Genomic DNA, 26,544 nt, shown 5'->3' on the forward strand with positions numbered 1-26,544 from the left:
ATGTATATATGTGTATAGTTGAGTCACTGTGCTGTATAGCAGAAATGAACACAATATTATAAATCAACTGTACTTCAATAATTAAAGAAATAAGAGGCAGCCCGGGGACTCAGTTTTCCTAGTTCTATTGCATAATTAATCTTATGAACAGCTCTTAAGACATCCTTGTTGGCCTATCACAGACTGTCACCCACCTCTATTGGTTTTTATAACAGTAGTCAAAACAAGATCAGACATGGCTTCCAGACCATAAGTTTTGATGGATTCAGGAAGGACCTTGGATAAACTCCTTAGAGAGGAATAGTCAGTGATGATCAGTGACAGGACTTTGGGCAACAGACACAGAACCCAAGAAGAGGTCAGGGGTGGCCCAAGTGGACAATATAAACATGAAAGTGAGATGAGAAAGTGACTATCAAGAAGAGCCCTCTCTCAAGGGCACATGTGTATCTGGAACCAGCCTCTCCTCTTTCTGGACCTGTTTCAGAAATGTCTACTCCATCTCTTCTTGGTTTCTGGGAGGGAGGATTTTAATTACACGGGTTATTAAGATTATCCAGAAAGAGAGTCTTTTGTGCATCTGCTACCACATGCCTGTCATTTCAATGTTACGCTTGGCTTTAGACATTTTGTATAAATCAGGTTGATGAAACCATGGTTTGGCTTTAATTTAAATGTTATTGTATCTCATTGGCCTGTTTGCTAACATAATGGATCCAATTCCCCTCTTAATGTTTTCCCCACATTTCATATGCAAATTTGGAAGTTTTTGCTGATATTCTTCAAAAGGAGGTTTCTCTGAAAGTCTCTCTGCTGTAGAGAATTCTCCAGAATCCAAAAAGAGTCACTTCTGGCTCCAAGAAATATAAAGGAGCTTAATTGAATTCTATCTCGAGGTACAGGAATTTTCTTCCTTCTTCTCCGCTTTTGATGGTTTAAATAAATTATGAATGGAAAGTATTCATCTTTCAATTATGTGTTGGAAAAAGAAGGCTAGTAAATCATGGCAAGAAATACATTAGGATTTTCTCAACAAGGAGGCAGTGACTCTACTCTGACTTACCCATTTCATGGGGAATTTCATGACACAAGATAGCAATAGTCGTGGTCACTCCTGCCTCGGATGAAGATGAGAAGGCTGCTCCTATTACTAGGCCATCTGCAAAATTGTGCAGGCTGTCCCCAACCAGAATCATTATTGCTAGCAAGCTAATGGTTTTGCCTAAAGAACAAAATAAAGGTGTGAGAAGTATTAACAGAGCACAACACAGTTCATGAAATCCTTCAATTACAACCAATTTTCCCTTCCATCCTTGACATTCTTAAATTGCATCAGATTAAGTAACTCTATTTTGTTTCAGCTTTCAAAATAAGTCAGGACTAGAGATGCAATATGGCACTCTTGCAGGTATGGTCGCTGCTTTTCTAATGCATTCAAGTAATTAGGAAATAAACTATATTTGTTCTTCTATCTCCCTACTCAGGTGTGCCAAAAGAAGAAAATAAAAGTAATACTGTGATAACTTTTCAAAATACGTTCAATGACCTTTCCACATAAATCTTTTGTAAAGCATTTTTAAATAATTTAAGACCTTCTGGGCAGAATGTCGTTAAAATAGAGTCCTTTTTCCAAAACTGGCCCCTGAATCAGACTGTTCCTTGTGTCAATCTGCTGGAGTCAACTGTCAACCTCCTGCCCCTCTGTGATCATCCCCCTTTCTGGTTGGTGCTAAGAACCTCCCACTGCCCCTTCACTCCCTAAATGTGACTATGATAGAACCACTGCCAACACTTGTGATTCCAAAGTTAGCTTTGGAATGTTTTGTCTTTCAGAAAAATAATTCAGCACTAGATCACTCCAGTACTCTTGCCCTGGAAAATCCCATGGACAGAGGAGCCTGGTAGGCTGCGGTCCATAGGGTCGCTAAGAGTCAGACCTGACTGAGTGACTTCACTTTCACTTTTCACTTTCATGCATTGGAGAAGGAAATGGCAACCCACTCCAGTGTTCTTGCCTGGAGAATCCCGGGGACGGGGGAGCCTGGTGGTCTGCCGTCTATGGGGTCGCACAGAGTCGAACACAACTGAAGCGACTTAGCAGCAGCAGACCAACTAGATGCCCAATAAAGTAGAGAGAAGCTGTCTTCTTTGGATTCTATTATATCATATACATTATCTGATTAAGGAGACAACCAAAGAAATAAACTGGACCATAATGGATTTAATCAATGAAATAATTAGATCATTAATTGGGCTCAAGTTTTCAACAGACAAAATTTCTGCTTTCAAAAACCTGAAATTGTATATTAGTATTTGGGGTGGAAGCATTAACAAGTACAAAAAGTACTTCAGGGATAAACACATATCATGACAGTGAACCACTTAGGTATACTACTTGATAAGAAGAGTCATTAAAATCAATTGCTGTAGTCTAAAAATTAATTAGTCAGTTGATATAAATAGTGTGACAGGTTTGAGGGGTTGCTATTGTTACTATTAGAACCGCACACAATATTCTAACAATTGGACACCCATAAAAATAGGAAGAGATCATCTCATTTCTGTTATTGGATCTGAGGTGGTGGAGGGACTATATTACAATATGATTTGTTATTTTATTGGGGGAATATGATGTAACATTTCATAGCCCACACTGTGAAAACAAGAACTTCAGTAAACAGCACACTAGCCCAGACAACTGGCCAGGAGGTAAGTGCGCTGACTGTGTTGTAAAGACATCCCAAGTATTTCACTTTTCAAAATCATTCTTTATTTAGAATCATCTCTGTGAGACTCAGTTCTATCGTTCTTGTGGTTTCATAATCCATTTTCTTCCTTAGTAAAAATGAGAAGATTTTAGGCAAAGGTCAGAAAAATACAGAATAAATATCAAATTATTGAATTAGAGAGAGTTCTTATTGGCATTGCCTGGAAGCTCTCTGAACCTAATAATGCAAACAGGTCACTTGAGCTGTTCCTGCCAATATCCAGAAGTAAAGCTTTTCTTTGTGGAAAAAAAAAGAAAAGCAATCGAAAGTAGTGCATTTGACAATGTTGTAGCATACAAATAAATTGTGATTCCCAATTTCTGTGTGTATGCCTACATACAGTTTTGATATTAATAGCATATATTCAGATGGAAAAATCTTTACCCAATTTATACTCTGCCAAGAAACAGTCCAACCTATTTTTGTAGCCTATTATTTTATTATCACTGATGTGGGGTTATAAATGTCAGATCATGACCATGTAACAAGCCACAGGCAAATACACATATTTGCATATAAGCTATAAGAAACACAACGTACATACTGGTTAAGACAATTGCAATGCTATTCACTGGAAGATAAGACAAGCATGCATTGACAAGTCAATGTACTCACTATAGAACTATTGATAATATTCAATATTTTCCCTTTCCTAGGAACCTGGCAGTCATACTGAGTTCCACATTTCTGACTTATCAGAGGTTTTCCATGGGGATACATGGATTGGATATGGTATCATGTTGCTTTTTGTTTATTTAAATCAGACTGTGGATAGACCTTCACATCCTAAGCTCTACCAATGAGGTAATAAAAAACAAGGAATCAAATATTTGAAGTTAATTCAATATGTCCCTGGAAAAATGGCGGTTGGGTAATCAAATTTGGATTTGTTCACTGTTCATTCTGTATGCCAAGCTTCATATCTGAAGTGGAAAGATATGAGGCCTACAAAACATATGAATAAGACCATCGTTATTCCCTGAGCTAGCAACCAGTCTCTGCTCCTAATTTGACTAGGTGTGGCCTTTCCCCTTCCTTTTTTCCAAAAACAAATACAAAGAAATGTCTCTAATATAACTTCTAAGTGCCAGGCATTCTAAAATTTCTCCTGGAGCTAAAGATTCGGGAGTTAAAAATATCACTAGAAGTGTCCTGAAAATAGAATTGGAAGGACTATGTAGTTATATATTTTGAATCACAGAAAGAACTTACAGGATTTAAAACATCAAACACATTCCAAATAGTGATTGTTACCATCATGTTCATTGCTCTTAGCATTTAAATCCTCAAACACATTGCAAACTAGGGATAAAGACCATTCCTAATTTTATTTCCTGGTGCATACACAGTGCCTAAAACATCCATTTCTTGGATGGATGGATGGATGAACGAATGAATGAATTTGAAATAAATATAGGAATGCATGCCTGAAAGAATGATCACAAGGAAATTGTTGGTGCATTAGCATTCCTTAGTTCCTCAATGCTGTAGTCCTGGTCAGTGACTTACCCTCTCTAACGAGGGGTCTTTTCATTTGTATAAAATGAATATTAATTATTACTTCAGTAAAGTAAGTGTACGAGGATTAAATGAGATAATCCATGTCATGTGTTTAGCATTGTGCCTGGCATATAAGGACTCAATAAATAGCTTTCTTTCTTATTAGGTAACTTACTCTGGTAGAATGGGAGTAACTCACCATGACTATTTAACATTAAAATATTGAGAAGTATGTTTATAAAAGGGTAATATCAGAGAGAAAAATGGGGCAACTGATGAAAACCAACATGGATCTTTTAAAAAAAGAGTTTTAAGAATTATTCAGAAGCATGAGCAAAAGGGAAACAAGTCCTATCCACAATTGGTAAATCAAATTCAGAAACAGGGGCATTCCTAGAAAGAAAAAGACTGGATGTAAATTATACAAACAAGTGAATTTTACCATAAGTTGTGAATAATGAACTGGCACTGATTTGAACTTCACCATGCTAATAACTTCCGTGGTGGCTCAGACGGTAAAGCGTCTGTCTACAATGCGGGAGACCCGGGTTCGATCCCTGGGTTGGGAAGATCCCCTGCAGAAGGAAATGGCAATCCACTCCAGAACTATTGCCTGGAAAATCCCATAGACAGAGGAGCCTTGTAAGCTACAGTGCATGGGGTCGCAAAGAGTCGGACACGACTGAGTGACTTCACTATTCACTATGCTAATAACAGTATCATAAAGGAGATAAGACATTTGTGATGAATTATCAGTACACTGTTATAGAAGACAAAAAAACCAATCCTGATGCAGAACTTCATGGGAAGTGAAAGGTTCAAATCATCACATAAGCAGGATTTTAAAGGGGCCTTGATAACCACATAAGTATTTATACTAATTTAAGTTTCCGGAGGGCTTCCTAGGTGGCGCTAGTGGTAAAGAACCCATGTGCCAATGCAGGAGAGAGGAGACATAAATTCAATCCCTAGGTTGGGAAGATGCCCTGGAGGAGGGCATGGCAACCCACTCCAGTATTCTTGCCTGGAGAATCCCATGGACAGAGGAGCCTGGCAGGCTACAGTCTACAGGGTCGCAAAGATAAGCAATGGGGGAAAACATTTTTAAAGAATGGAGTAAAGTTGATATTAATGGTAGTAGTTTTCAAAGATAGGAATAGAAATGAGCCTTTATTTAAAATTTCATTGTAAAAGTTTTAATAATGAAATACATATCTACCTAATAGGAAATGAATATGGTTTTGACATATTTATTTCAAAGGAAATATAACCTTTTTTTTTAACGGCACTTCCTATATTTAATGTTTGGATTTTTTAAATTGATACTCACATTTTCTGTTGGGGGTGTTCACACTAGGTATAGGGATTTCAGCTGCTTGTGCATCTTCTGGGCCTTTCTATTTTAAATTAAAAAATAAAAGAGGAAAGATAAGCAATAGTCATCATTTTATCAAAAAACAAAACATCTGAGGAGTTATGTTGATTATCAGAAGACATTTTGATCCTCTGGAGTATATGAGAATTTCTAAATTTCATGGACAAACATAGAAGGTAGAGCCGAGACTCTGCAAGCTCGTTTTTTTCCACTATCACATTTAGATGAAAATAGCACTCTTACATAGATCAGAGTCTTCCATAGAGAGCTAGAGGCTACCTAGGTCATCTGTAATTCACTCGTAAATTATGAAAGCCTTTATGAAAGCCAAAAGCCATAGGAAAAAATGATTCTTGACTCTTGACCAAAGTTGACCCTGTTCCTGTATGGCAGATCGTGGATCTAGAATTCATCTTCTGATCTTTAAGTGGATTGTGGACAAGAAGCCCTTGTAAACCCAATATTTCAATTCATTCATTGTAGCATACGATGCTGTTACTGTTGTTTTCCAGTCAGTAAAAAAGAAAATCTTACTCATTAATAAAGGAGATCCACAAACTTACTAAAACAATATATTTGAAAAGGTCTTTCATCCTTTCACATGGCAGGGAAGTGAGATTTTGAAATTGACTTTTAAGAGTTGAGATGATGTGATATCATTTCAGAGACTGACTCATTTTCGATTTCAGGAAAGTCACTTTCCCTCCCTAGGCCTCAGATTCTTCTTCTGGCACGTGAAAAGAATACTGCATGTCTGCCTATGGAGCATTTTTAGAAGTATACTCACATTACCCAAAATTGTGGAAACTTCGAGACAAATTTCATGTGAGACAAGCATCTTCTTTAAAAAGTAAAACAGAGAAGGTAAACCTAACATTCAAATGTTAGAATAACAACAGTTAATTCAAAAGATGTAATGATAGGCTAATTTTGGAGGATGGCTGAGAAGAGGGGCTCTGAAGGATTAAAGGAGGTAGACAGGACTCTTGCCTGAAACTGGTGGATCTAGACACAAAAGAAAAATATGTAGATTTTAAATTACATCATATGAAAAGCCTGATTATAATCAAAAGAGTCTATATTCTAATAAAAGACAGGAGTTCAAATATTTATTCCAGGATTTTTTTCCCTCAAAAAGCTCTATATTGTCACACTATGTAAAGGAATTTACAGGCAAACATCCTTGGATGATTGGAAGGATTTGTGAGTTCTTCTCCTTCCTTAAAAAACAGGAAATTGGACCCATCAAACAATCCTAAAAGTTCATGTTATTCTCTCTCTTTTTAGGTTGATCTTGCAGCTTAAAGAACAAAAGAAATGGTGAAATCTCTTATTAGTGAGAGAGCACAGTCAAATTGTTCTAAACTCATTACGTTAGCATCAGAATTTTGCTTATTTGCATCTTGGGGCTCTGGACCCTTCATTCACACAGAAAGAATGAAGTTACCATTAAAGTAATTTAAAAACTAACCTCAGGGATTTCCCTGGCTGTCCAGTGGTTAGGACTCGGCACTTTCATTGCTGGGGCCTGGGTTTAATCTCTAATCAGGGAATTAAGATCCTGCAAGCTGTTCAGTGCAGCCAAAAACAAAACAAAACAAAAAGCGTGATCTCAGCTTGAAGTTATCTTCTTTCAAACCACATGTGACGTATCTAAACACTAAACACAATAAGGCTTTTTAAAGATATTATTTTAAAGAAATGTTTTATGCTCACATCTCTGAATTGGCTGTAACTCTGGAATCTACTCCCAGACTTGTGTTTTGCCAGGTTAATGTCTCAGGAATAACTTACTTCTCTTCACTCAGGAATCTACCCTTGAACTGTTACTCCCTCATTCAAGATCAGGGTTATGGGAGGCATGTTTTCAAACTGTGATATGCTTTCATTTTTTTCCTGTTCCTTTTCTTATGACTTTAAGAACTAGAATGAGAATATTGTTTTGAACTTGACTGGAGGTTGTGTTTTATTAATTAATTTATTTTTAGTTGGAGGATAATTGATTTACAATTTTTTGTTGGTTTCTGTCATACATCAACATGAATCAGCCATAGGTATACATATGTCTCCTCCCTTTTGTTTTGAGAATTCACATGGAAGGAAGACCTTTGTCGTGAAAAACTCAGTGTAACAAAAGGGACTTAACTATGAGACATCTTCTTAGGCAGAAGCACTCTCTCCTACATCACAAAATGAATGCCCCACTCCTAAACGCTCTAATTCCTTGCTCAACATTTATTTGGCCTCATCTAGTCATGACTAAAGGATTACTCAGAATGGAGAAATCTCAAGGTCAGCTGGTTTATGAAAACTTGTAAACACAGTGATGAAGGATATGTATGTTATGTCAATCTGATCCACATGTGTTTCAAAGAGGGGCAGATAGCAGTGACTTGAATCTATGGAAAATGCATTTACCCCTTGAAAACAGCCTTCAGGTGCTTGACAAAGTTTTCCAAATAGGATTTATCATGATCAAGAATAGGCAAATCAGGAGGGGATTCTACTTATCTAGCCTACTGATTTTCATCTATTTATCCAGGAATAAAAGAAAGAAGGTGATCAAATCAGAAGAATACTTCAGATCAGTAACCTACCAACTGGATAGTTGAAGCAGATTTGCCTCTGCCTGACTGGTCACTTAATTCAGGGTTGAATGCAAGATGGCGGGAATGTGCCACATGCCCATTAACCAATGACACGCCCTGCTGGATGAGGATGGTTTAAAATTAGTGCTGAAGCCAGAAGAACACAGGTGCAGCCTTTGTCAATTCCATGGCTCTATTTAACATTTTGTTTACTGGCCAAGGAGGTAGATGACACAAAAAGATTACTCAGAGAATTTCATCAGGATAAATACTAGCTAAAATGGAAAAGCACAGGACTGTGCTGAATATCATGCATATTTTCAGTGCTTGAAGAATGCAACCTCAAAACTTTTAGTCATGATTTACAAAGGTTGAACAGTGGTAGTTTTTATATTGTCACTTTTATTTCCCACAAAATTAAATTACGAGTTCCTTCTGATGGAGAATGATATCCAAAAGGATGATAACTGAAACTGTATTACACCCTATAACTACTAAATTAATATCTCCAGAAAGACCTTCACCAATTAGAGTACATGTAGCTTCTAAAATATTCACATTTCTTTTTTTTTTTTTACAAAATATAATGCATCTTAAAATTACATTCTTAAAACTCATTTTAAGTTCCCTGACAAGTCCAAGAACAACCTGAAAAAAAAGCATAATTTTTAGATATTCAGAATTTACTTCACTCAGTTACATCTGGTTACATTTCTAATTATTACACATAAGTCGATATATTGGCTTTGTAAATTAATTTTCCAGTCCAAGAATGGTAGTCTCTTGTGTGTAAATGGGAATCTTTTAGTATTGTCTTTAGTGCTTAGTTAGATTAGAACTCCTTTTGTGGAGGTTAAACCCCTAAACTTTTAGAGTAAGGGTTAGGATTGAATCTGCCATTTCTAATTCCTGAATTGTTATAGATAGCACTCTACTTGACCCCATGCCAAAGAACCACTTTGATTCATTAAAACAGAAATTATTTTACAGAATTTCATTTAAAATCCATTGTGAAAAGCTTCAAATATACAGAAAAGCTGAAAGAATTATGATGTCAACATTCAGACACTCACTACCTAAATCCTACCATCAACATTTTACACACCTATTTTATCATCCATCTATTTACCTACTATCCTTTATCCATCCATAAACCTATTTTTGATGCATAAAATAGAAATTTTGAATAAATCTAGGAAAGATACACAAAAAGTGCTGACTAATGTTTGCCCTAAGACAAGCATTTTACAGCTATATGAACAGGTCATCCTGCTTATTTAACTTATATGCAGAGTACATCATGAGAAACGCTGGACTAGAAGAAACACAAGCTGGAATCAAGATTGCTGGGAGAAATATCAATAACCTCAGATATGCAGATGACACCACCCTTATGGCAGAAAGTGAAGAGGAACTAAAAAGCCTCTTGAAAGTGAAAGAGGAGAGTGAAGAAGTTGGCTTAAAGCTCAACATTCAGGTAGTGAAGATCATGGCATCTGGTCCCATCACTTCATGGGAAATGGATGGGGAAACAGTGGAAACGGTGTCCGACTTTATTTTTTGGGGCTCCAAAAATCGCTGCAGATGGTGATTGCAGCCATGAAATTAGAAGACGCTTACTCCTTGGAAGGAAAGTTATGACCAACCTAAATAGCATATTGAAAAGCAGAGACATTACTTTGCCAACAAAGGTCCGTCTACTCAAGGCTATGGTTTTTCCTGTGGTCATGTATGGATGTGAGAGTTGGACTGTGAAGAAGGCTGAGCGCCGAAGAATTGATGCTTTTGAACTGTGGTGTTGGAGAAGACTCTTGAGAGTCCCTTGGACTGCAAGGAGATCCAACCAGTCCATTCTGAAGGAGATCAGCCCTGGGATTTCTTTGGAAGGAATGATGCTAAAGCTGAAACTCCAGTACTTTGGCCACCTCATGCAAAGAGTTGACTCACTGGAAAAGACTCTGATGCTGGGAGGGATTGGGGGCAGGAGGAGAAGGGGACGACAGAGGATGAAATAGCTGGATGGCATCACTGACTCGATGGACGTGAGTTTGAGTGAACTCCAGGAGTTGGTGATGGACAGGGAGGTCTGGCATGCTGTGATTCATGGGGTCGCAAAGAGTCGGACACGACTGAGTGACTGAATTGAACTGAACTGAACAGGTAGAAAGTTAGGGAATAAATAGAAAACCATGAAGATTGCAGAATTGCAAGACTTAGTAGGGAGTTTGTTTTAGTCTCCTGGAGTTTTTTTGAAAGCATTTACCTTTTCGAAACATCCCACAAAACTGTTCACCTATTCTCTTATAGGATCATATATAAGAGCAAGAGGAAACAAAATCTATATAATAGCCACACTGCATCTTACATGTCATCATATATGTAGAAATTGATAAAAAAAAAAAAAGGCACTGTAAAAGCAATTACTCAAGCTGAAAAAAAAAAATGAGTTACCACCATTTCCATTCCTGAGTTTCTTGTTTTCATAATTTTAAATGTCATCCCCTAGAGGAGGGCATGACAACCCACTCCAAAATTCTTGCTTGAGAATCCCATGAACAGAGAAGCCTGGCAGGCTGCGGTCCATAGGGTTGCAAAGAATCACACACGACTGAAGCGACAGCATGCATACATGCAAGATAGAAAAAGGGCTTTGCAGATGACGCTAGTGGTAAAGAACCACCTGCCAATGCAGGAGATAAGAGACGTGGGTTTGATCTCTAGGTTGGGAAGATCCCCTGGAGGTGGGCATGGCAACCCACTCCAGTATTCTTGCCTCGAGAATCCCATGGACAGAGGAGTCTGGCAGGCTACAATCTATAGGGTTGCAAAAAGTTGGACACAACTGAAGCCACTTAGCACACACACAAGATAGAAAGTGACATGTGCTTTTATGAATTTTCAAAATCTTTGCTTTTTGTTTTGAGTTAGGAAAGATACCCAAAACACAGATTTGTAGCTAGACCTTTAAACCCCTCATTCTCAAATGTGAAATAGTCTATTTCTAAGTTAGCCATGAAGGCCAAAAAACAGGTTATAACAAGCATAGTAATGGGCCAGCAACAGATGTTTGAAAAATTAATAATCATGCTTACAGGGATGCTGTCTGTCAGAATGATCTATGCATTCTAGAAATCAGAGCCTCACCCTTTAAACAGACAATCTCATGAAGATGCCAATTACTTTTGAACAAGTAGCTCTGAAATAAAAGACAAATATCATGAAGCTCTAAAGCAAAAAAGATAAATAAAATTTAAAATATACCTTGGCACCTGGTGATACAAGAAGAGTAAAACATTTTTCTATTAAGAAAAATCCATGGATGCCTCCAATTAATCCCAACAGTTTCCAAATATGCCCTTTGTTTTCATCGAAATCTCCAAACTCTGAGGTTTCCTGCATATGTAAACCAAGAATCTAAAAAGAAGAGACAGACATAAATTTTGGTGACCTAAATGTAAATGAGTAGATCCATTGTTGAATACATTCAATTTCCGTTTTGGGGAACCCCATGACAACACCTGAAATCATTCACAGCCAGTTTACTTCTAGACGTATGAATCCTTCCACTATATGATTTCAGTTCAGTTCAGTCGCTCAGTCGTGTCCGACTCTTTGTGACCCCATGAATCGAAGCACGCCAGACCTCCCTGTCCATCACCATCTCCTATTCAGGGTCAAATAAGATGTGAGAAAAGAAAACGGAGCTTTTGGATAACCTCTGCCAAAGAGTAGACTAAAGCCTAAGCTTATCTCAGCAAGTGTGGCTTAAATTTTCATACATTCTCAGTCCTTTAGCTGAATGTTTTTCAGTTCAATCTGTCCCTATTTGCACAACAATGCTCTATAACAAATCAATATTTTTTAATATCCAGAACAAATATAAAGATACATTTCATCCAGGGTTTATTCTCCCCATGCCTCATAGCAATTAAAGCTGTTAATCAATGTTCAAATAAGTAAGAAATCCACCTGAAAGATTTTTTCCATTGAGTATGCCCAGCAACATTGTCAGCTCCTTGGGACATAAAAGGATACCAGAAAAACATTAGGAATTTTCCTTGAGTTGACTCATCCCATTGGTTGACCTCATGACTTCTTGTGAGCAAGTAAATTATAATGTATCATATTCCCTTCATAGGAGAGGACGGTTTGGTAAACAATTCAGTGGTCTCCACATTTAAGATGTTACTGATCATTAAATTTAAAAAAGAATTTATCTGTGTATATGTTCGTATCAATGTGTATAGATATTTATGTATGTATACATGTATATATGTATGCGTACATGTGTGAGTATATGTATAGAACTCCGTGTACACATTGAGTATATGGACATCACTAAAAACAAATACATATTAGCCCACTTTTTTTTTAAAGACTTTTTTTTAATGTGGACAATTTTTAAAGTTTTTATTGAGTTTATTACAATATTGCTCCTGTTTTATGTTTTGTTTTGTTTTTTGCCCATGAGGCATGTGGGATCTTAGCTTGCCAACTAGGGATCAAACCCTCACCCCCTGCACTGGAAGGTGAAGTCTTAACCACTGGACTGCCAGAGAAGTTTCCACATTTTCTTTTGGTAAAGACATTGAAGGACACTCCCCTAATATTTGTGATTACCATTATTTCACAAAACAAGGACACTGTAATGTCACAAAAGAAACAGGAAAACCTCATAATTTCAGAATAAAATGTAGATCTTGAAGTAGAATCAACATAGCTAGTTAAAAGAGGAAATGATGCCAGCGGGATTTTTCTCATTTCTATGCAGACCTTTAAACACTTGCCTTGGATCACGTTCAGGAACCACTGATTTTTCTAGCTTTCTGCCACAGTGGTACTGTGTCTGTCTTCCTCTTCTCGATAACTTCTGTCCTCTCTTTCTTCAAGTAAAGCAACTGCCTTCTTAGCTATGCTTTCCTCTGTAATATATCTTCGTAGGGCCAGTTGACTGTCCTTGGGCTGCCTTGGGCTCTGGGCTTTCCCACTGAGGGAGACCAGTGAAGTCTTAAGATCCTGTTGCTACTTCCCAGGATCCTGGGCTGTGAAGAGCTCTGCACCCACTACAGTGACATAGAAACAGACTTCTGCCACTGCCTCAAGCAAATAAACCCTGAAATATTTCCAGAAAATTAGATTGCCAGGGAGATTAAAACTAATAATAGTTTGTTTCATATCTACAATGCTCACTTTGCAATTTTCAGAACATCTAATAATTTTTGAGCCTGTAACCAACAAGAGGGACCCTGGAGGAAAATGCCAGAGGATTATGGAAAGTTTTAAGATCTCAGGTTTTGTGAGAGGAGGGCAAATCATTTGCTCATCATGATCCATCATAAGAGATCTCAGAAGGAACAGATAACCTCATCTGAAGACCCTTTTCCCTGAACTCTTGCATCTCAGGTCATAACCTTCCATTTCTGACAAATAATGAGCCTCCAAAGACTTCAACAAAGAGCCAGTTGCAGGAGCTTGCCTGTTTCTTAAAGGAAATCTATAGCTCAGGGGTGAAGAATCCACCTGTCAATGCAGGAGACATGGGCTTGATCCCTGGGTTGGGAATATATCCTGGAGAAGGACATGGTAACCCACTTTAGTATTCTTGTCTGGGAAATCCCAAGGACAGAGGACCTGGTGGGCTACAGTCCATGGGGTTGCAAAAGAGTTGGACACAACCTAGTGACTAAACAAACAACAAAACCAGACACTAATAGTTGGGCAAGAAAGAGAAATTCATTTTGATGGTTCAAATGAAGACAGTTCTAATGACGGTGCCATGACAGAGGTGTGGGCAGGGTCAAGGGTATGAATGAGGGATAATGAGACACCCCAGAGACTAGCAACCCCAGGAAACCATTACCACTCTTAAGGCTGAAAGGGCAAAGGTTGGAAATAATGTTACTGAACTTTAATGGGGGTGACGCTAGGATCCATGGGAGCTGCAATATTGCAGGTAATGAGCTGCTTTTAGAGACAGTGTCAGAGGGAGGGAGCAAGGAAGAAATACCCCTGCCCTTCTCTTCTCCTACCTTGGCCTTTCTGTGGTGTCCCCACTGGGGGAACCCAAACAACAATCCAGCCTGCAGGGAGCTGAGGGGATACAGTCTTCTGGGGCAGAACACACAGCGGAGAAGAGCAGAGAATGGATCTGATGAGGTTGGGGGCCAGCAGAGAAAAACTAGTATATCTTATAGCCCATTCATTTTTATTTACAGATACTCACCCTTCATGAATTTTCCTTAATAGTGACAGGGACAGAATAAAGGGATAATGTAGGTGATTATATAGTTAATTGTACTACAGGGGATTGAAAGTAGAAAAAATATGGGAGACCCTTATAAGTTAATGATTACTCAAGAGAGCAGGTTTGCTTAACCACAAAACCAAGCAGACTTGTTTAGCAACAAAAGCACACAACAGAAGCACAAGACATGCCCCCCTAAACAATAAAACAATGGTGGCACGAGCCCCACATCCTGCTCGATGAGCTCAAAAAATTAATGATCCCTAGGACAAAAATCAGTAATTTATGGACTTAGCTTGAGCACGTAGGGACAAGAAAACTCTCCTGCCCAAGCTGGAGGAGGAGCTGATGATGGAATCAAGACGTCTACTCAAGGAATTGTTCTTCTCCCACTCCCCCTTATCCTTTGATTATAAAACCATAGCCCAGTAAGTTCTCAGGGCGTGGCAGCCCCTTGTAAGCCTCACAAATGTCCTATTCTAATAAATCACGTCTTATTTATCACTTTGCCTCTCACCGAATTCTCTTCTGTGCTGAGACATAGAGGACTGTGGTACCAAAGCTCTTTGGAGCCCCAGAAATGACACCCAATGGTTTCAATAGGAATTTGTATCTGATCACTCGTTTTTTAATTTCAAAAATAAGAATAACCCGGTGAATCGAATGACTGATCATCTCTTTTCTCCTGCAAGGGCTTTGGGGAAATAGCAGTGATTTCCAAGGAAAACACTGGCCACTGTATCTATGCATCCAGGTCGCTGTGAAATTCTTCATACACACCTCCAATGGCTAAACATAAATTGAAACTAGAAACAGTCCAGATGAAATGGAAAATAGCAGCTTACCTGAGGGATGAGGTGGAGCAGAGCATCCCCAGAAAGTGTCCCAACAGCCAGGCCCACAAACAGCTGTAAAATGAGCCTGTAGTTCTCCTCGCAGCTGTGGAAAAGGATCAGTGTTGTCCCAAGCATGGAGCCCAGCGTAAGCAGCGTCACCGCCACAGTGCTGTAGCCATATTCTGAGTTAAAAAGAGATTGCAAAACCAGTCAGAGCCCCTGTGAGTGCTTCTGCCAGTGAACGCGGTAAAAGAATCCATCCTATACTACAATAGCTAAGGATATAACACTGTTTTGTGAGTGCTATATTGGATTTAAGGTTTTAATTTGTAAGGCAAAGAATGAAAAGATTTTTACTAATTTACTCCATTGTTTTGAAGTTACCCTGATTTCCCCTTGTTAAAAAAATAATCAGTGTAGCAAGGAGCTAGCTTACCTCCTACCCTCAAAGAAAATAGTTTCTCTTGCTTTAAACTACAACCTTGGGACTTCCCTGGTGGTCCAATGGTTGAGAATCCGCCGTGCAGTGCAGGGGACGTGGGTTCGATTGCTGGTCAGGGAACTAAGATTCCACAAGCCACAGGGCAACTAGACAAGACAGCAAACTATGACTGCTGAGCCCCGTGCACTCTAGAGCCCATGAACTGCAACTAGAGAAGCCCCCCATGCTGCAACTAGAGAAAATTCTACACGCTACAATGAAGACCCAGTGCAGACAAAAAAATTAAAACTAGAAAACAAACTACAACCTTCACAGACAGACAGTGGTAATATTTGTTATCTAACCACATTTAAACATTCCGAAGGCAAGAAGCAATGGGACAGAAAGAGCATATGGTCTGGGCCACTGTAGACCTGTATTTGTGGACAAAATGAGTACTTTCTTCCAAAAGGTCTCATTATTATCAATATCAATATTGATCAATAAAGATTATCAATATCAAAAGTTTTTACTATTCTCTGTGACTAAAATGAGTGACTGCATTTGTAAAAACTAATCAATGAATGAATAAAGGGTGATAATATAAATTTGGACAGCCTAACTTTTCTTACAATAATTTTTCTGACCCCTAAAATATATTCCATATTTCTAAGATTCTATATTTTTAAAAATATTCATAAAGTACAATTTTTCACAATTATTCCAACAAAAACAAACATGTGGAAAGAGAGAAGAAATAAAAGAGTAAAGGAAGAAAGGAAAGAGAAAGAGTAAAACAGAAAAAAATGGCTTTCAGAGTCAAGTGTACATTATTTGGGTATAAACCATATTTAAACACCATTTTCCACTGGTTATAAATGCCCAGAGTATTTCAGGGCAAATACTCTGTTTCAACTTATTTAGAAATTACTAACTTGTTTGTAAACAATGAAGATAGGTCATTACCACATTAAACTATCATTTTCTTTTATAACTACAAATAAGTGACAAATTAAATTGAACAATTCAATTATCATACTACTTAAAGCCCACTGAAGATTTTAAGAAATTACTCTCTTCAAGTTTGTTATAATTGAAGATGTTCCATCTTCATCATTCTTGTACTTTTGTCGAACGTTGACTCTCTATAGTAGATCATGTTAATGACACTAGCTAGTAAGATGATAATAGGCTTGTAATGTGAAGAGGACCTTTATTAAATGATACGCTCTGCCATTAAACAGAGATTGACCATTAAAACGAAGTTGGCAGCATACTTAGAGGAGGCTAAAAAACTTTCACACTTTGATTTTTTTTCCCACTGTCACCACAACTCCTTCGCAGCTAAGCAATCTCTACAAATTGGTTGTAGTTCAGTGGATACACAGTTTCAGTTTTGCAAAATGAAACAGTTCTAGAGATCTGTTGCAGAGCCATGTGAAAATACTCACACTACTCAACTACACACTTAAAAGGATTGAGATGGTAATTTTCATATACTTTTTTACCACATTAAAAAAATAACAAGGGAGAATTCCCTGGTGGTCCAATGGTGGAGACTCCTTGCTGCCAATGCATGGAACGTGGGTTTGATCCCTGATAGGGGAACTAGGCTCCCGTACGTCATGCAGTCAAAAACAAGAATAGTTCAGAATGATCATACAGCTGCCTAAAGGTTTTACTTTGCTCTCATTTAATATCTATTTTATTTAAAAAATTCCTAGATATAGTTCATCCAGTTTCACATCCTACTTTTCCACAAATAGACTCTAAGTGGGAACATGATTCTTCTCAACTAACCTGTAAATTAAAGATATTTGAAGTTTAACATGAGCACCCAGCTGTCTAATCAAGTTCAAAGTTACCACACTTTTCTGGTAGGTACAAAATATCACCAAATGTCAAGAACTCACAAGGACAAATTAGGGGTTGATATTTCCTAGGCAAAACGCAAAGTTTCAAGTTCTTCAGTTCTTTTCCCTTTGTCCTGAGGGTGGCTTTGTTGTTCAGTCACTAAGCCGAATCTGACTCTTTGCAACCCCATGGACTGCAGCACACGAGGCGTCTCTGTCCTCCACTGTGTCCTGGAGTTTGTTCAGATTCATGTCCATTGAGATAGCAATGACATCCAGCCATCTCATCCTCTGTCATCCCCTTCTCCTCCCACCTTCGATCTTTCCCAGCATCAGGATCTTTTCTAATGAGTCTGATGCTCTTCGCATCAGGTGGGCAAGTACTAGAGATTCAGCTTCAGCATCAGCCCTTCCAATGAATATTTGGGGTTGATTTCCTTTAGGATTGACTGGTTTGATCTCCTTGTAGTCCAAGGGACTCTCAAGAGTCTTCTCCAACACCACAGTTCAAAAGCATCACTTCTTTAGTGCTCAGCCTTCTTTATGATCCAACTCTCACATCTGTAGATGACTACTGAGCTACAGTGTAGTTTTGGAAGACAAAGGATGGTCCATTCCTTAAGGGCTTGTAAAACCTATTTCTAGGTCTTCTATGAGTCAGATTTCACCTGCTCTCCTGTGGCAAGAATCAATCTGAAAATCATAAAATCTCTGACTTTTGTTGCCACCAGACTCTGCAGACTTACTCTAGTTCCCTATATAGTGTCATGGTGTCTTGATTGGACCCAGATTCCTTGTAAATGTTTCTCATCCTTAGAACAGAACTGGATGTACTACCAATTATAATAAAATTTTAGTCAATTCCAAGCAGCTTCTTTGAATAGATCTGAAATGATTTCTACTCAGCTATAACATTCTTTCCTGGAAATTCAGTTGAAGACAGCTCTTAGAAGTTGAATTTCAGCATACTGAACACTGTGTTCTTAATAACATCTTTTTGTGTCTTCCACTCTTTAACGTCTTACATTCCTGCACTTTCAAAAGGGCAACATCACAAGTCTCTCTCTTTAGTTATATGATGCAACATTTTAAATTGAGGACAGTGATTTTTTTTTTTTAGGTTCTTTAGTGAGTATGATTTATATGAATTTTTCTCAGGAAGACTGTTTCCTAGAAGGATATAGAAGTTAATTTAAATGAGAATAAACTTTTTCTTGGATCTTCAGTCCAAAACCCTGTTTCTGAATGGCCTGTATGACCAGACATGGTGTCAGGGAGTAGAAATAAATATGGGAGCTCCTAGATGCCATGATCCAGTCCTGTTCATCCATTTTTGAGCCATCACTGGCCACAAGGTATTGAATTATTTAGCTGCTCACTTTTAATGAAGTTTTTTTCCTCTCAGTGAATGTGAAGTCTTAAAATATATAGGCCTGGTATGATGAGTCACTTGATGCAGAATCTATTATGAGTTAGAAATAAGGGCTGAACAATTTGACTATGATGGGTGTTGCAGACTATCTCAAAGAAGAAAAGCAGTTCTGAAAAAAAAGGTAACATCCTCAGATCAAAGGTAATATTTTAAATATGGTTAACTGTCATATTTTTACTATTCATCATACATGTTCTTGCTGCTGCTGCTGCTAAGTCGCTTCAGTCATGTCCGACTCTGTGTGACCCCATAGACGGCAGCCCACCAGGCTCCCCCGTCCCTGGGATTCTCCAGGCAAGAATTCTGGAGTGGGTTGCCATTTCCTCCTCCAATGCATGAAAGTGAAAAGTGAAAGTCAAGTTGCTCAGTCATGTCCGACTTGTAGCGACCCCATGGACTGCAGCCCACCAGGCTCCTCTGTCCATGGGATTTTCCAGGCAAGAGTACTGGAGTGGGGTGCCAGTTCTTAGGCCACCATTTTTTGGTTATTTTTCTGGTTTTGTTTTTCCAAACTCTCTCAACACAATTAATTGAATGATTTCTCCACTGATTAAAGTCCCTTCTGGGATGAAGTTGTTTATGGATTCTCTATTCTGTCCAATTTTTAATCTAACAGTCCACATGCCATGTGTCCAGTTCTGCACAACATTTTATAACTACTTATGACTATAGTTTATTAAAAATGATAGGGCATTTTGGTAAGTGATAAGAAAAACATTTCCTCACTCTGAGATCATTTTGATCATCATTTTGGTCCTCATATTTATGTCTTCAAAAGATCTTTATGAAGAACTCAGGTAAATAAAATGGCATTTTTATTGCAATAAAATAAATAAACTTCAGGTGCTTTAAATTTATAGAACACACTTTTGTACATATTATCCCATTGGAATTTCACTGGTGTCCTGGAAGTCTTACAATAAAGCTCACCTACTGTGATGATGCTATGGGTCACAGGTGAGTGTGAATTCTTTTTCTTTTTTCTTTTGGCCGTACCATGCCACATGTGGGCTCTTAGTTCCCTGACTGGGAATTGAACCCACACCCTCTGCATTAGAAACATGGAGTCTTAACATCAGGACTGTCAGGGAAGTCCCAAGTGTGAATAGTGGTCCCTTCACTTCCTGGGGCTGCCACATCCGGGAGCTCGTACCTCCCTGGCCTGGTCACTGCCAGCCCAGAGCAATCTCTTTGGTTTACCCCAGCATGCCTTCATTATTTCATGTGTACCATGATGTGTGAAAGGATAACAAGCCTTGTGGGATCACTGCTTCCCACGGTGCAGGGAAAGAGACAGGCTTGAGAAATATAGACTGTAGAAGATGGCAGAGTTGGCTGGGGACAGACAGCATGATTCAACTCTGCATTTCTGATCCTGACACTGATATTCTTTCTCTTATACATTGGTATTTCTCAACTATTGACTTTTCCTTTTTTGCAGAAATGTTCATAGTAAGTTTTTTCAAACAGCTAAAAACAGAAAACAATCTGTTTTTTAAAAGGTGAATGGTTAAGCAAAATATGATATATTCATACCAAAGAAGCACTCCAGTTCATTTTCTCAGTCGTGTCCGACTCTTTGCGACCCCATGGACTGCAGCACACCAGGTTTCCTTGTCTATACCAACTCCTGGAGCTTGCTCAAACTCATATCCATCGAGTCGGTGATGCCATCCAACCATCTCATCCTCTGTCATCCCCTTCTCCTCCTGCCTTCAATCTTTCCCAGTGTCGGGGTCTTTTCAATGAGTCAGTTCTTTGCATCACGTAGCCAAAGTATTGGATATTCAGCTTTAGCATCAGTACTTCCAATGAATATTCAGGACTGATTTCCTTTAGGATTGACTGGTTGGATCTCCTTGCTGTCCAAGGAACTCTCAAGAGTCTTCTCCAACACCACAGTTCAAAAGCATCAATTCTTCACTGCTCACCCTTCTTTATAGTTCAACTCTCACATCCATACATGACTACTGGAAAAACCATAGCTTTGACTAGATGGTCCTTTGTCAGCAAAGTAATGCCTCTGCTTTTTAATATGCTGTCTAGGTTGCTCATAACTTTTCTTCCAAGGAGCAAGCGTCTTTTAATTTCATAGCTGCAGTCACGATCTGCAGTGATTTTGGAGCCCCCAAATATAAAGTCTATCACTATTGCCATTGTTTCCCCATCTATTTGCCATGAAGTGATGGGACCAGATGCCATGATCTTCATTTTTTGAATGTTGAGCTTTAAGCTAACTTTTCCACTCTCCTCTTTCATTTTCATCAAGAGGCTCTTTAGTTCCTCTTCACTTTCTGCCATAAGGGTGGTGTCATCTGTGTATCTGAGGTTATTGATATTTCTCCTGGCAATCTTGATTCCAGCTTGTACTTCATCCAGCCAGGCATTTCACATGATGTACTCTGAATATAAGTTAAATACGCAGGGTGACAATATACAGTCTTGACATATACCTTGCCCAATTTGGAACCAGTCTGTTGTTCCATGTCTGGTTCTAACTGTTGCTTCTTGACTTGCATACAGGTTTCTCAGGAGGCAGGTAATGTGGTCTGGTATTCCCATCTTAGGAATTTTCCATAGTTTGTTGTGATCCACACAGTCAATGGCTTTGGCACAGTCAATGAAGCAGAAGTTTTTCTAGAATTATCATGCTTTTTTCTACGATCCAACAGATGTCGGCATTTGACCTCTGGTTCCTCTGCCTTTTCTTTTCTAAATCCAGCTTGAACATCTGGAAGTTCTCAGTTCATGTACTGTTGAAGGCTGATTTGGAGAATTTTGAACATTACTTTGCTAGTTTGTGAGATGAGTGCAATTGTGCAGTAGTTTGAACATTCTTTGGCATCGTGTTTCTTTGGGATTGGAATGAAAACTGACCTTTTCCAGTCCTGTGGCCACTGCTGAGTTTTCCAACTTTGCTAACATATTGAGTGAAGCACTTTCACAGCATCATCTTTTAGGATTTGAAATAGCTCAGCTGGAATTCCATCATCTCCACTAGCTTTGTTCGTAGTTTGTTCCTAAGGCCCACTTGACTTTGCATTCCAGGATGTCTGGCTCTAGGTGAGTGATCACACCCACTATCGTGGTGATCTGGGTCATTAATACCTATTTGTACAGTTCTTCTGTGTATTCTTGCCACCTTTTCTTAATCTCTTCTGCTTCTGTTAGGTCCATACTGTTTCTGTCCTTTATTGTGCCCATCTTTGCATAAAATATTCCCTTGGTATCTCTGATTTTCTTGAAGAGATCTCTAATTTTCCCATTCTATTGTTTTCCTCTATTTCTTTGCATTATCACTTAGGAAGGCTTTCTTATCTCTCCTTGCTGTTCTTTGGAACTATGCATTCAGATGGGTATATCTTTCCTTTTCTCTTTTGCCTCTCACTTCTCTTCTTTTCTCAGCTATTTGCAAGGCTTCCTCAGACAACCATTTTGCCTTTTTGCATTTCTTTTTATTGGGGTTAGTTTTGATCACTGCCTCCTGCACAATGTTACAAACCTCCTTCCATGTTTTTCACTCTATTAGATCTAATCCCTTGAATCTATTTCTCACTTCCACAGTATAATCATAAGGGGTTTGATTTAGGTCATACCTGAATGGCCTAGTGCTTTTCCCTACTTTCTTCAATTTAAGTCTGACATTTGACAATAAGGAGCTCATGATCTGAACAACAGTCAGCTCCAGGTCTTGTTTTTGCTGACTGTATAGAGTTTCTCCATCTTCAGCTGCAAAAAATATAATCAGTCTGACTTCAGTATTGACCATCCAGTGATGTCCATGTGTAGTCATCTCTTGTGTTGTTGGAAGAGGGTGTTTACTATGACCAGTGTGTTCTGTTAACAAAACTCTGTTAGCCTTTGCCCTGCTTCTACTCAGTAATTAAAAAAAACCAATTTATTAATACACAAAACAATCTAGATAGATTATAAGGAAATTCTGATGAGTGGAAAAAAACCCTAAATCCCAAAAGGATACATACTGTAGGATTTCATTTCTATAACATTCTTGAAATGATAGAGCTATTCAACTATGGTCTGTGATTCAACTATGGTCTATGACTGAGTCAAAGATAGGGGATAGAATCAGTTTATTTAAGTTAGCTACAAAATATAAAATATTCATTGAACTGTAGTATAGCATAGGTGGTAAAAACAAGGACTATGGGGCCACACTGCCTGTGTTTGAATCCCAATTCTATCAATTACTGGCTATGTGTCTTTGGGTAAGTTATTTAACTTCCAGGTACCTCAGTTTCATCATCTCTAAAGTGAAGATAATAATAATTTCTAGCTGGTAGCATTGTTGTAAGGACTCAATGAGCTGATCAAAGTAAAATGCTTAAAACAGTGCCTAGTGTACGGTACGTATCCTTCCTTCACCGTCATGAGTCCATTGTGTGGACTGTGTGCATTGCGTGCACTGGCTTTCTGAGTGAAGAGCCAGGACTTACTCTCCAGCGTGGTGGGTGCCATCTTTGCTTGTTGGTCCTGGGGCAGCTGGCAAGAACAGCTGAGCAATTGCTGAATGATTCCTGGACTCATTTGCTTAAAGTCCTCCTTAGAAATGGGTGAAAGCTTGTTCTGTAGAAATATGCTCACCAACTGCCCAGCAGAGAAGCAAGTCTGTAGGAGGCAGAACATACATTGTTACCAACCTCAGCACTGGACCAAATTCACCATCAACTACCATCCTGGAGGGATCAGGACTAAACTGGAAGGGTTCAAGTCAACACATGAAACCATTACTACATGTGCTTCCCTGCAATCTTCTGTCTATACATAATTCTTGAGGATTGCTTTTCAGCTCTGATTCAAGCCGCTGTATCTCACTTTCATTCTGAGTATTGTGTAGTAGGAGTTTTGCACACATTTTTCTTTCCTGAAAAGAGATGTACAGTGTTTTACAATGTGCTGGATGGTGTACTAACCAGCAGCCTAAGCAAGCCTTAAGACTCTTGTTGGGGGCATGGCTTTGTATTATTAATGAAGTTAAAACTTTATAGGATAAAAAGGAGCTCTGGAGGAATAAGATCATTGTCTTTAATATTATCTGATTTAATAAGTCTGTGTCGGCAACATGAATTTTCAAAAGCAATAAAAGTAAAGGTAATATTTTAAAAAGTGAATGCTGTGTCAACTTGCTGGTGTGTGAGCACTAAACGATATGGGGACCCATGTTCTTTGACAGTCCTTCACCACAAAAGCAACTGAAATCATTGTTATTGCCTACAGTTTTCACTAATTTTTATCTATTTTTTCATATTGTATAGGGATATTTATGAAAGAAGTAGCTAAACAATAAATGAAACAGATCTCTAACAACTGCCTGAAAACATTTGTCCACTTCAGAAGTGTTAAGGGCTGACATTTTATGCATCAAAAATTACATTGAAAAGTTTTCATATGTGGATGAGAAGGGTGTGTAGTTTCACTACCACAAACGGATGTCTTCTAATGAAATAAGACCCCAGTGCAAGAGCAGTGTGATCTGAGGTCACAGTAAGGTATCTTTAAAAAAATCAGTGATGTCCAAGGATTGATATGCCATGCTATAGAAAGTAGGGATTTTAAACAAAGACACATGGCTAATCAGAAAATGATGATGTTTGCTGGTTTTTCCCACATACAAATCCTCTGGGGTGATCCCAAAGGTTAAAAAGCTTTATCTTGATTGGGAGACATTTTGTTGCATGGAACAGAGCCACTCAAACCACCAAACACCCAGAGGAGGATGTATTAAGGTTACAGAGGATGTCTGACAGGGGAAGGACAGCCACATTTTATGAGGAATTCAACTAGAAGCTGGAAAATGAAAACCAAAGATTTTTCTCTATTTCTTCAGGGCTCTGTATTTTCTCCTTTCTGTTTCCCCCTGCAAACATCTATTTCCCTTCATAGTCTGGCCTCTCTCTTTAATAAACACATGGCCAGTTACTTCCCTGGCAGTCCAGTGGTTAAGATTTCACCTCCCAGTGCAAGGGGTGTAGGTTCGATCCCTGCTTGGGGAGATAAGATCCTGTATGCCCCACAGGCAAAAAAAACAAAACAAAAACCAGAAGCAATATTATAACAAATTCAATAAAGACTTTAAAAGAGATCCACATCCAAAAAATCTTTTAAAAAAAAACAAAAACAGGCCGTATAAGCCCCAACCCATTCCATCTACCTGATGCGAAGAGCTGATTCACTAGAAAAGATCCTGATGTTGGGAAAGAGTGAAAGCAAAAGGAGAAGAGGGCGGCAGAGGATGAAATGGCTGGATAGCATCACTGATTCAATGGACATGAACTTGGGTAAACTCTGGGAGATAGTGAGGGACAGGGAGGCCTAGCGTGCTACAGTCCATGAGGTCGCAAAGAGTCAGACATGACTTAGTGACTGAATAGCAACATTATTCATTGTAATAGTATGCTTGTAACTACGAAATACTGTAAATAACTCATATGTTCATAAATAGAAAGAATGAATAAAGTATGCACACATGATGTACTAATAACACACACACACATACACACACAGAAGTCGCTCGATCCTGTCCGACTCTTTGCAACCCCATGGATTGTAGCCCACCAGGCTCCTCGGTCCATGGGATTTTCCAGGCATGAATACTTGAGTGGGTTGCCATTTCCTTCTCCAGGTGATCTTCCTGACCCAGGGATTGAACCCAGGTCTCCCACATTGTAGGCAGACGCTTTACCATCTGAGCTACCAGGGAAGTCCATCAAAAACACAGAAGAGTAGTAGTAAGTTTCAAAAGGATGTCAGTTGAGATCTTTTATATATGAAATCTCTAATATGGAGTTATAAATAATAAAGATCGCTATGAACTCAAAAAAAAAAAAAAAAGATTGGATTGAGTCTGTAAGTCCTGACAGATCTGATTGTCTCAGCAAGGCCACGGATAGGTTTTCTTGTTACAGTGCTATTTGATTCCATCAGTTTTGCCCCCAAGACAGGAAATGACATCATACTGTTCAAATATGGCTGCTGGACTCAGCCCTGTGGGTGGGGAAGGCATTTCTCAGAAAGATTGGGCAAGAACTCCAAAATGTTTCTACTACAAGAAGCAACAACAGAAAGCTTAATTTGTAAATTTTCCCCCCTTTATCAAAATAATTTACACAAAAGGCAATAGTCTCTTTTGCACTATTTATTAATCATGGAATAGAATCACATCATCATTAAAAATACTGGCAACAATAAAGGGAAACTAACCATAAACATCTTATGATGAATCCTGCATAATAAATATTTTTAATGAAAAATGCCTGACTGGGAAATAAAAGAGTGGAGAAATAGACATGAAGAGAATGCCATGCATCTCTCCCCAGTTCATTGTCAAGGAATTGAATAGTTTCCAGAACACCTTCTTGTAGAGTAAGGTTATTCTATTATAAGCTTCTATGCCCTTGATATTTACTTGCTATTCCTATACTATTTAGGTTACTGTTGCATTACATTTCTTCTGAAATCACTAATACAAATGTCCTTAAAGGTGATTCATTATTTCCTTTAAATTTTGGC

At 38.5% G+C, this 26,544-nt stretch overlaps 1 protein-coding gene across 11 annotated transcripts in view; it reads right to left on the reverse strand.

Annotated features, from left to right (window-relative positions):
• Positions 1–26,544, reverse strand: part of SLC39A12 (solute carrier family 39 member 12) — an 85,320-nt gene that overhangs the window by 28,405 nt on the left and 30,371 nt on the right. For 5 of the 11 annotated variants that reach the window (XM_044928087.2, XM_025264331.3, XM_025264330.3 and 2 more), the window contains 6 exons: positions 23,472–23,643; positions 15,321–15,493; positions 11,493–11,645; positions 8,241–8,351; positions 5,599–5,665; positions 1,064–1,222 (listed from right to left, as the gene is read on the reverse strand). In XM_044928087.2, coding sequence (XP_044784022.1) covers positions 1,064–1,222; positions 5,599–5,665; positions 8,241–8,351; positions 11,493–11,645; positions 15,321–15,493; positions 23,472–23,643 — 835 coding nt within the window. The remainder of the gene's footprint in view (positions 1–1,063; positions 1,223–5,598; positions 5,666–8,240; positions 8,352–11,492; positions 11,646–15,320; positions 15,494–23,471; positions 23,644–26,544) is intronic. The other 6 variants (XM_044928079.2, XM_044928081.2, XM_044928082.2 and 3 more) reach the window with 4 other exon arrangements.

The sequence above is a fragment of the Bubalus bubalis genome, chromosome 14, assembly GCF_019923935.1.
Source record: "Bubalus bubalis isolate 160015118507 breed Murrah chromosome 14, NDDB_SH_1, whole genome shotgun sequence".
NCBI lineage: Eukaryota > Metazoa > Chordata > Mammalia > Artiodactyla > Bovidae > Bubalus > Bubalus bubalis.